We start from the raw sequence: 11,788 nt of genomic DNA, 5'->3' as shown, positions 1-11,788 counted from the left end.
GGTTGTTTGTTGAATAATGATGAATTTCTGCTGTCTGGAAAAAAGCTGTAATCAGAAATGTGGTAAGTGGTACTCATATTGTTCATTATGATGCTATTTTTTCCAAGTAAAAAATATCTTGTATTTTAATTAACTTTTCTTTTGTAAACGTAATATTCCAATGCAGAATCCATGTAGCTAGGCTTTTTTTTTTTTGGTCAATCTTAGCTTCTGATTTCTGTCACACTTGATGCTCACCAGACTGATAATAAGATGGCCTGATGCCCTCAGAACATTGCAGTTCCTCTTTTCATCATTGGGAGGAGAGTCCATTCAGGATATTGAGTATTCTTAATTGTGCTTTAGTTTGCCTCCTTAGCTGGGGTTATAAACTTCAATCTTAATTTACTTTATTTGTTTCAACTGAGATCATATATTTTGTGAATATTATGCAGAACTAAGTATAACTCTTATTTTAAGGCACAATGTACCAAGGTAATTTGGGATTAGGGCAAAAGTGAATGAACAGTGAATTTTTGGAATGGAATTTAGGAATATACCACGTTCCTGTAAGCACAGAGTATGAATGAATAAATGAAGGAATGAATGAAAAGGCATTTATTAAATCCTTACTAGGTGCACAGTATTGTGCTCCGGCTTGAGATTGCGAACAGAAAACCAGGCAGCCTCCGTTCTCAAGAAGTATCATGTTCTTGTGGGTGCAGCTACAAAGCAAATGGCAATCCATCTTTTAAAATGTTATTTCCACTGGTTAAACCATATCTATTTCTGATGTTGACCATTTGACAATGCCTAGGACTTTGGTGGAAATAACTTTTTTTTAAAGCTACTGATGATAAATGAGACCTTTATAGTATTTAGAACTAGAAGGGACCTCAGAGATCAATCACTTCCATTTCCTTATTTTAAGGAAAAGAGACAGACCCAAAGAGGTGAATGAGGAGCCCCAAGAGCTGAGATTCAACCATACTTCTTTTACTCTCAATCCGTCCTTCCGTTACATCCATCATTTGTATCTTCCAGCATCTTGTCAAGTTATCTGCCAGAAACTAAACAAATCCTAAACCTTCCCCTGCTCTCCTCGCCTACTTCATGCAATGATCTTGGCCTTTATCCAGCCTTGGCATGAGCTAAGCCCCAAATCTCTACAAAAATCTGGATCAGACTTTAGGTCTCAGACCGTGCGCAAGAAAGGGTGGGCAGTCCCATCACAAGCGCTCATTTCCTCCAGGCCTGCGATGGACATCAGAGTCCGTCACCAGCGCTACTTTCATTTTGGTGGAGATACGGGACACGTGTGTGTGTAGAGGGGGACAGTAGAGGGAGGACCGACTGCCTTCTTCTTGGAATCAGGAGGAACCGATTTTTCTGGACACTAGAAGGAAGGCCCTGGAGCTGGCACTTCCAATGTGACTTTTAAAGCTCTTTAACCCCACGCCCGAACAGCCGGGAACAGCCCCAGCCCGGTCCACGCTTCCCTCGCCCAGCACTTCTCCGTGAGGGCGAGAGAGGGCGGCAGAGAGCGCCTGCGCGGAGGGGAGGGGGCTGGAGGGAGGAGGGGGCTGGAAGGAGGAGGGGGCGGAGCCGGAGGGGGTGCGGCTCTCTCGGGCTGGGCCTCCCTCTCACCCCGTTAGGGAGCGAGCAAGCGGGAGGGCGACTGGCGGGGGCTCGGGTCGCGGTCCTGGCGGCGGGGCCCGTGCCGGGGAAGGGGCGGGGCCCGGGGGCGCTGGCGGCAGGCCGGCGGCGGCCCCGCTCGGGGTGCTAGGGGACAAGATGGCGGCGGCGGCGGCCCTCCGCAGGCCGGGCTCCTCCTCCTCTTCCTCCTCCTCCGGCACTAGTAGCAGCCTCAGCCTCGGCGGCGCCGGTCCTATCTCCCCGCGCTCCGAAGGGGGATAGACGCGGGCCCGGGCTCGGGGCGCGGGCGGGCGGGGATGGGGTCCCAGACGCTGCAAATCCTCCGGCAGGGGGTGTGGGCCGCGCTCAGCGGCGGCTGGTACTACGACCCGCACCAAGGCACCTTCGTGAACGCGCTGCACCTCTACCTGTGGCTGTTCCTGCTCGGCCTGCCCTTCACCCTCTACATGGTGAGTGTGAGCGCGTGTGCGCGTGCCACTGTGCCCGGCTGGGGCCCGGGGGAGCCCGGCGCGGGGGTGGTCCCGGACCCTCTCCCCCTTGGGGGACTCCCGCCTCTTCTCCCCCCTCAGGCCATCCCCGCTATCTGCGCCCCTTCTCCCCCTTGAGGGCCACCCTCCGATCGCTGCTCCTCTCCCCTTAGGGCGACCCCTGCCTTTGCCTGCCCCTTCTTCCCCTTCAGGAACCCCCCACCCCCTCTTCTGACTTAGGCTCCCCCTCCCCATCGCTGCCCCTTCACATTCAGGGCAATCCCCCCCATCACTGCTTCTTCCCATTTTAGGGTGACACCCCCATCGTTCCCCTCTTAGGGATACCCCCTGCCTCTGCTTGTCCCTTTTATGCCCCTTCTCCTCCTTTGGGGCGCCTCCCCCAATTGCGTCCCCTTCTCCCTTAGGGAGCTCCCCGCCTCTGCCCGCCCGCTTTCCCCCGTTAGGGGGAGCACGGACCCCCGCCCTCGCTGCCCCTTCTCCTGGAGGCTGGCCACTTGTCCCGCTCTCCCACGCTTCCCCTCGCTGGCGCGGCTGCTCCGGGCTCCTCTCTCAGTTTACCTCTTAAATTGGGGTAACGTGGAGGAGGCATGGAGAGCGAGGTGACCCCACCCCCACCCCCAATCTGTGCCACTAGGCACGCTCTCCCTGGAGCTGGGCCTCCACACTCTCGGCATCCCACCGAGGCCAATCAGAACCAATGGGCCCCGGTCTCAGCATCTTCAGTAAATGATTATCCCCCCTCCCCCCCCCCCCCGCCCCGGCCAAGATTCGGCATTTCCTCCCAGGAACTTTGGCTCTCTCTCTGGCCTGCTCTTGGCCCCGCTGCCCCTTGCCAGAGCTCCCTTCTCGGCTAAAGCCCTCCATGGGAAGAGAATCCACTCTTCCACTTTCCCCTCCCCCCCTTAACCAATCCCAAGTCCTGGGAAGAGCGTGCACTACTGTTTAAAATATATTTGGGATCCTTTGGATCCATGTGCTGTATTTGCCCATTCTAAAGGTAGTGGATTAAAATCTGGCATCTTACCTTTATATGTCTCGTTAAAAATCACACACACCCCTTCTCACGCCTTGGCTCTGGTTCTTGCGTTCGCATGCCTTGCCTGAGGAGGATCCTTCGAAGAGTGTTTAAGGAGATTTGTTTGGGTTCTTTCAAGGCCCTTATACCTAACTCGAAGAGGAGAGTACTGCCTATTGCAGAATTTATCTTTGATTAACTTCCTAAAGCTCTTGTCTTTTAACTGTATTATCATTGACACCTCGAGGTGATTTTTTGACACCCCAGGTTAGGGTGGGGCATTAGGGTATGGTGAAAGAGATGATACTTTAAAAATAATTGTAACTTATTTCCTGGAGGGGAGGAAAGTAAGATGTGAAATGTTAACTTTGTTCTTGAGTTGCGTTTTCCTAAAACTATATTTTCTCTAAGTTGGTAATTCTTTGTGGTGCCAAAGAAATGCTAAAAGATTTAAGTCACAGCCTGTTAGACTACTGACTCTAGGAAGGGTTAAGTGTGTATTTTTGCTGTCTTTTTAGGTTTGACATTATGGTTTTTTCCTGAGAGTATTTCTGTTCTTTTATTAGAAGAAAATTGATAATTTCTTTAAAAAATGAAATTCTCCATAAGGTTTTTACTTTGTTGAAACTTCTTTTGTATTTAGTGACTGTATTGGGTGGAAGTTTGAGGTGAAAAGCCTAATTTTCATTATTATAACTATTATTAAAATAATGTTTTTCAAGGACTTTTTTGTTTGCCCTTTCATATTGCAGATTTATTGTGTGTACAGTTTACAAATTTTAACCTCTTTACTTGAATCCCACTGATAGATACTTCATTGCTGTTTGTGTATTTTTCAGTGTCTAGCCTTAATAATCAGCTGTTAGGAAAAAGAAAATAATTTATTTGGCAAAGAGCTATATTTGCTGTCTTTCTAATTGCGATCTTAATAGATATTTCTAGTGGGGAGTGAAGAGTACAGTTTAGGATTAACACAGGGAATTTTTGAGCTTTTACTGATATATCCAGAAAAATCCTAAGTTGAAAACAACTTTTTGAGTCAGGTATGTGGATTAGTGAATGTCTTCCTAGGACAAAGCGTTCCATAAATTAACTGCTCCCAGGCACTGTGATTACTAAGGTCAAGTCGATTGGCCTAATTAACAAACTCTGTTAAATGAGATTAGAAAAGGGAGGGAGTAGGAGAATACAGACAGTTCTTACTTTACATAAGTGGGCTGGTCACCAACAATTCTTGCTTTATGTAAGTGGGCTGGTCCCGGGACCTACATAAAGTGACTTTTGTGTATTTTTACTTAATGCCAATTTGCTTATGCCACGGTGGAGGGAGTCAGGAAAGGGGCTTCCTGCCTGTGGAGGGAGGAGGGTGGCAAGGCCAGAACCCAGAGGAAGATTGGGGGACAGACAAATGGGGGCCAGACATGGGTACAGACAGGAGGGGCCTGTGGACTGGTGACATGTTGGGGCTGGTGGGGACAGACATGCAGTACCTGAGTACTGAGTACCAAGGGAAGACAGACACAGGGACACAGTAGGCAAGGCAGAGTGGGGCAATGGTCTCTTTTCTTGGTTCGGGAGGTCTCAAGCCCCCCATCCTGAGGCAGCAGTAGCAGTGAAGGTCTCTCCCCTCTACTTTCATTTGGAGTTCTTTTCTTTTTTTTTTTTTGGGGGTTTTTTTTGTTGTTGTTGTTGGGGGTTGGGATACTATGGAGCACCAAGCCACGGGACAGGTGCAAGAAGAGGGGAAGGAGTGAAAGAAAGTGCACAGTACTGTAAAGTAAACATAGGTGTTGAATTTGCACGATGGGGATTTCTGTAAAGTAAGAATTGCCTCTACTGAAGTTGAAATTAAGGGCATAGCTTTTGGAGTTTGTTCTACAGAATTCTCTAAAAATGTTAGAAAATATGCTATTTATTTATAGAGGATGCAATTAAGGCACTGTGCTGGGTGCTGAAGGGCAGGATACAAAGATGAGTAGCAGTCAGTTAACAAGCATTGATTGAGTTCCTACTATGTGCCAAGCTCTGTGCCAAGGGCTAGGGACAGAAGAAAGGCAAAGATCAAGGAGATCACATCCTAAAGGAGGAAACAACATGCAAACAATTTTTTTCAGACAAGATGTATACAGAGTAAATAGTCTTTAAACCAACTGAAAATCAGTGGAGATAAGAAAAATAACTAATACAGGCTAGAATATACTTGAGCAAAAGAGGTAAAATGAGGCCTCTGAGAGTTTAGAAGAGAGGGAAATACTTGTGACGGAGATTCCAGGAAAGGTTCCTGGAGGATGCAGGATAGCATCTAGAGCTGGAGCTGCTCCATTAGATTGTGAGCTACTCAAGGGCAGGAACCCTCTTTTTGTATCCCCAACACAAAGCACAGTGCCTGGCACAGCGTAGGTCTTCTATAAATTGTGGATTGGTTGATTGGAATCTGAAGGATAAGGTAGGATTTAAGTCAGGAGAGGAGGCACTAGGAATATCAACACAAAGTGAAGTAGTCACTATTTTTAAGGAATTTATGGTCTAGCCTGGGGAAATGTGTAAGTTGATACAAAATAGTTACAGGGTAATATTTTTAAAATTAATTTATTTTTAGTTTTCAGCACTTCACTTTCACATGACTTTGAGTTCAAATTCCCCCCCCCTTTTCACTTCCCCAAGATGGCATGCAGTCGGATATAGACTATACATGTACAATCATATTAAACATATTTCCATATTAGTCATGTTGTGAGAGAAGAATCAGAACAAAAGGGAAAACCACGAGAAAGAAAAAACAAAAGAGAAAATAGTTTGCTTCAGTCAGCATTCAGAGTCCATAGTTCTTTCTCTGGATGTGGATAGCATTTTCCATCATGAATCTTTTGGAATTGTCTTAGATTATTGCGTTGCTCAGAAGAGTCTAACAAAGTCCATCATTGTACAGGGTTGCTGTTACTGTGTACAATGTTCTCCTGGTTGTGCTCACTTCACTCAGCATCAGTTCATGCAAGTTACAAGGTAGCATTTTTGAGGAAAGCATTAGAAGCTGTGGGCATTAAGGCTGTATGTAGAAAATGGTGGTTTAGGTGAATTTTGAAGGAAATTAAGGATTATGAGAGGCAAAAGTAAGGAAGATGGCTAGTTAGACTGGATTATAGTGCGTATGAAGGAGTACAGTGTGTAATAAAGTTGGAAAGGTTGTTGTATTTGTTCTTTATTTTCAAAGAGGACCATGACATCAGGGAAATGACATGATTTGCAGTTGACTTTGATTTGAGTGAGGGAGGGCTGTGCAAGGTCACCAACCTCCCTTTCTCCTCTAGAGCCATCTGGATCCGGTGACCTGATGTTTATCAGGATGACTGGAAATGACCCAGGATGCGAGACCCTCGCCCTTTTAGACTATGGCCTTTTCCTGTACTACTTAGAGTGAGGTAATGCCCATTCAGTGAATAGGGGTCTTTAAGAAGTGAGTCAAGGGATGGCCCCTTTAATTAGAAAAAAAGATTAAAGAGAAAAAGATCGAGTTGGGAGGGGAAGACCCTCTGGGTTGCTGTTCCAAAGAGAAACAGTTGCTATTGACAATCACTGTAAGCCAGGAGGGCCCAAAATGCAGCCATTAAATGGAGCTTGGGCAGGGACCTATTCATGAGTTTCTGAGTGAAGTGGTGTACAGTGTGATGAAGTGGTGAAGTTTTGTGGAAGGAAGGAGGAAGCAAGGAATCAAGGAAGGAATCTAGCCAGGAAACCCCGAGTTAAGTGGGCAGCTTCTGGAGAAGGAGAAGGAGAGGGAGAGGACAAGCTGAGTTACCCAGCCAGCTGGTGGGTCCCCTTTTAGGCAGCTCAGTCTACTCACAAGTTATGTTTGTCCTTCTGTTTTTGAAGAGGACCATGACATCAGGGGAAGGTTGGAAACGTAGGTTAGTCTTGAAGGAGTAGAGTCTATGGTTTATTGAGTAGGTAGGGTGAGTTGGGCCAATCTATGCTTTAGGAAAATTTATTTGGCTCCTTAGAGTGGAAGTGAATTGAGGCAGAGAGACCAAACAGGAGGCTATTGTGATAATCCAGGTGAGAGGTGTTCAAGGTCTGAGCTAGGGTGGAGGCTGTGTAAGTACAGCAAAGAAAAGAGGACCTATGTTAGAGATGTAGGAACAATCAAGATTTGGTAACTGATTGGTTAAATGAGATGAGTAACAGTGAGAAGTTGAAGATTATAGCCAGGTTGTTAATCTGAGTAGCTGGAAGGATGATGGTACCCTTAGCAAAAAGAGGAAATCTCAGTAGTGGGTGGATTTCAGGGAAGGGAAGATGACTTCTGATTTGGACATAATGAGTTCAAGAAATATCCTATAAGTAGTACTGCCATGCTGGACCCCAGGGGAGAGAACAGGACTGGATGTATAGATCTGATAAGTCATCTACATAGAGATGATAATTAAATCTGTGGTACAAATCCATGGCATGTTTTCAGAGAATTCTGTAGAATAAACACTAAAAGCTGTGCCTTTACTTTCAGTTTCAGTATTCATCTCCTTGTCCTTTTTGCCAATCTCATAGCAGAGATTAGTTGATGATGTTACCAAGAGAAAGTGTAGAGAGAGAAGAGGATGTAGGGTCAAGGCAAGATAGAATCTTGGGGTATACTCACAGTTAGGGGATGTGATAGGGCTGATGATTCAGCAAAGGAGACTGAGAAAGAAAAATCGATGGAGAGGGAAATCCAGGAATTGGGGGAATAACTAGGAAAGCATAGTGAAAAGGCCAGCTTGAATTGAGTAAAGTATAGGAAAGTGTACTGGGCATATGGCCAGAAAGGTTGAGGACAGTCTTAAATGCAAGACTAAGGAATTTCATCTTTATTTTTAAAATTATTTTTATTTCTAAAATTTTCAGACAACACATTGACCCTCTCCCTCCTACCTGCAACCATTAGTTTAAAAAAAGGGAAGAAAAACAACCATTGTAACATATGTGTAGTTGAGCAAAACTAATTCCTACTTTGGCCGTGTCCAAAAAATATTTCTTATTCTGCATCGTGTCCACTATGTCTCTCTAAGGAGGTGGATAGCATGTTTCACCATTGGAAATCATTGTTATTTCATTGATTAGGGTTCTTAAATCTGTCAAAGTTGTTTATCTTAGTGGTATTGTTATCTTATAGGTTCCCAAAGTGGGGCCGGGGGTGGGCAGCTAGAATGCTGGGGGGGGGGCCTGGTAGTAGCCTCAGGTACAATTGGGGGGCATTGAATAAAAATAAGGGGGCTGCGAAAGAATAAGGAAAGAAGAGGAGGTAAGATTTTCAAAAACCATTTGTACATGTTTAATCTGTTGTGTAACAGAATTAAAGTTGTAGCGATTACATTATTTTCCAAATAAACACAAAATGCAAGTTATAACTGATCAGTGGTCAAGTCTACTGACGGGTCTCAACAAGCAAGTGTTGGTAGGCAAGTGTGTCGTGCATTGTGGGAAGTCTAGCATGCATCTGTAGGAATATGTGCATGTAACAACTTGTTTACAATAAGATACTATATGGTTATAAGATGCCATATTGAGTCATCAAAATTTCAATGCAAGAAAAAAACATTTACAATAACTTATTAAACTTAAGATGTATCATTTAAAAAATTATGTTTTTTCAAGTGATGCAAATTTAAAAAAACCATTAAAAGGTTAAAGAAAATAGATTTTCAGGGGAGCATGGAGTAATTTTTTTTTAAAGGGGGCAGTAGGCCAAATAAGTTTGGGAACCTCTGGTACAAATTATTCTCCTGGCCCTGCTCAATTTATTCTGCATCAGTTCATACAAATCTTTTCAGGTTTCTCTGAAACTATCCCTTTGGACTTCGAGGCAGGAAGACCTGTGTTCACATCCTGCTTCAGACACTTATTTGCTTTCTTAACCCTTTTTAGCCTCAAGTTTCCTTGTATGTAAAATGGGGATTGTCGTGAGGATCAAATGAGATAATTAAAGCACTACGTAAATAATAGTGATAAATAGTATTCTTACTGTACAATACTGTTTCATCACATTTATATAACATAATTTGTTTGCTATTCCTCAGTTGGTGGGTACTCCTTTTATTTCTAGGGTTTTTTTTGTCATTGCAGAACGATCAGCTATAAATATTTTTGTACCTATTTGGGTTCTTTCCCTTTCTCTTTGATCTCTTTTGGGTATGGGCGGAGTCAATGAGATGGCTAGGTCAAAGGATATTTACAGTTTAGTGACTTTGGAGAATAGTTCCACATTGCTTTGTTCTTGTTACATCCTTTGTTTGATATCTTGACTTTCTCAGAATTGGATTTAATAAGTGAGACAGAGTTGCACAAAATAGTCAGCCTCACTCTTTCTTCCAGAGTCTTCAAAGCTGAGTGGCAAGACAAAAGTCAGGAGGATTGGTGATGGCCCAGGATGTAGTGAATGACCTTGGTGTCTTCAATGTCTGACCAAGCTTTAAGCACTCCACAGTGCCTGATCTAGCTGCCTTCATGACCACTGGGATAAATTGTTTTCATCCACCCATTCTTTGGGATAGGTGGGATGAGGGAGTCTTCACATATTTGGGGAGACATCCCCTCCTAACTCACCGATAGCTTTGAGACCTGTTGGTTACCTTGAATCTGGTTTAGCCCATCTACTTAGAGGCTTTTACTAGGGTGTGACCACTGCAGTTTCTTGGAGTCACAGGTGAGAGTTGGGTGACAGGTGGATGCCAAAGGTGGATGAGCAGCCCTGAAAAGGGATTAGCAAGCCCTCAATGCCTCTGCATGAGGTACTAGTCTTCCCCCCCACCCCGCCCCCCAACACATATTGCTTTAAGGAATGTTGGACCAATTCATATCTCCACTAGTATTGTATCAATGTGCATGTTTTACCAAAGTCCCGCTACTTTTTTTTTTGTCAACTTTGCCAATCTGATGTCTGTGACAGCAACCTTAGAGTTGCTTTAATTTCTATTTTTCTAATTATTGGTGATTTGGATAATTTTTCATATGGTCGTTGGTAGCTTAGATTTCATCCTTTGAAAACTTCTTGTTCATATTCTTTGACCATTTATTAATTGAAGAATGGTGATTGCTTTTTGGGTAGGCAGTAGTTAGCCCTCAATGTTCACATCAGGGAAGTAACAGTTTTGTAGCTTTCAGAGGAAGGTTATAGTATATGGCGTATTTTAAAGGGGTGAGGATGGGGGTGGGGTGGACTGGGATAATCTGGAAGTAGAGAAACTAGTTTTATAAAGGAGGCTGTTAAGGTACTTCAAGCATTAGGTAATGAGGGGCTGAATTTGTGGTTGGAGTGGGAATGGAAAAAGGACATTTACAGAGAGAATGAAGAGGTTGGGTGGCTAGGGCTTAACATGGGGACGTGGGGAAGAGTGAAAGAAAAGGGGGAATCAAAGATGAATGTGAGGTTTTGAGGCTGGGTGCCTGGGAAGATAATGCAGTTTTAGAGTCCTAAGTGATCTTAGAGATTACCTGCAGCAAAATGAGAGAGTTTATCACTGTGGCTTCCAAGGTCCCTTCCAGCTATAAATCTATAATCCATTATAGCTCACTTACCCTCCTGTTTTTTTAACCTCCTCGTTCCTTGGAGAGAAGGAGATGTGGAAACTAGGTTCAGAGAGGTTAAGTGGCTTGTTCCATTAACCAAAGTGGTAAGAGAAAGATCAGATTTGGGTGAAGATGTGTTTTGGTCATACTGAGTCCGAAATGGAAAAGCTTTACCACATGGGTCACATAGTAGAGACTGGACAATTTTTAGTGTTAGAATGTGTAAAAATTATGTAATTATTCAACTGTTGGTTGAATAGCTTTTTAGTAAAGAGTCTTATTCAGAACAGGAAGACTTTGGGAATTTACTTAAATTATGTAAAGATTTTGGTTTGTACTAAAAGGTTTTGTAGCTATTTTGAAAGATGATGTGAACTTAAGAGTAAGTTTAGTTTGTGATATTTTTCAGTGAAATTTGATTATGTTTTCTCATTTACTGAAAATCAAGAAAGCACTTCCTAATGAACTTCCATAGTACTCTGTATACCTCTTGTGTACATTCTGCCTTTTATTATAGCCATTTGTATACTTTTCTTATTTTTCCCATTAGACACCAATAGCTTATGTTCAGAATCACAAGTTACTGGAGTTGGAAGGAAGTAAAAATTTCCTCTACAACATACTGGACAAATCTTCAGTATTTACTTGAAGATCTACTACCTCTTAAGGCAGACCATTGAGGGATGACCAACTACCTGCCTCTTTGTTGTCCAGTCATTTCAGTCATGTTCTATTCTTTGTGACCCCATTTGGGGTTTTCTTGGCAAAGCTGCTGGAGTGGCTTGCCATTTTCTTCTCCAGCTCATTTTCCAGATGAGGAAACTGAGGCAAACAGGGTAAAGGGACCTGCCCAGGATCACCCAGCTAGTAAGTATTTGAGAGCAGATTTGAACTCAGGGAGGTGAGTCCTTCTCAGCACTATATCCACTGTGCCACCTAGTTGTCTATGTCTTCTTTATTGGTATTAAGTTAAAATTTTTTTTCAATTTATTTTCTGTCCTGGGAGAGGAAAATAAAACTCTTTTGACAAATATTCATAGGCTTGCAATACAAAGTTGGACATTGACCATGTCCAAAAACATGTCTTTCATTCTCAGTATTTAGTGTATAA

The 11,788-nt window shown here is 43.7% G+C and overlaps 1 protein-coding gene across 1 annotated transcript in view; it reads left to right on the top strand.

Annotated features, from left to right (window-relative positions):
- The first annotated feature begins 1,763 nt into the window (after positions 1-1,763).
- PCNX1 (pecanex 1) overlaps positions 1,764-11,788 on the top strand; it is a 219,248-nt gene continuing 209,223 nt past the window's right edge. Inside the window, 1 exon segment of the mRNA XM_036737003.1 lies at positions 1,764-2,084. Coding sequence (XP_036592898.1) covers positions 1,932-2,084 — 153 coding nt within the window. The 5' untranslated portion in view covers positions 1,764-1,931.

The sequence above is a fragment of the Trichosurus vulpecula genome, chromosome 8, assembly GCF_011100635.1.
Source record: "Trichosurus vulpecula isolate mTriVul1 chromosome 8, mTriVul1.pri, whole genome shotgun sequence".
Classification (NCBI taxonomy): domain Eukaryota; kingdom Metazoa; phylum Chordata; class Mammalia; order Diprotodontia; family Phalangeridae; genus Trichosurus; species Trichosurus vulpecula.
The sequence above is the reverse complement of the archived record's forward strand: the minus strand, read 5'-3'. Positions and strand labels throughout refer to the sequence as shown.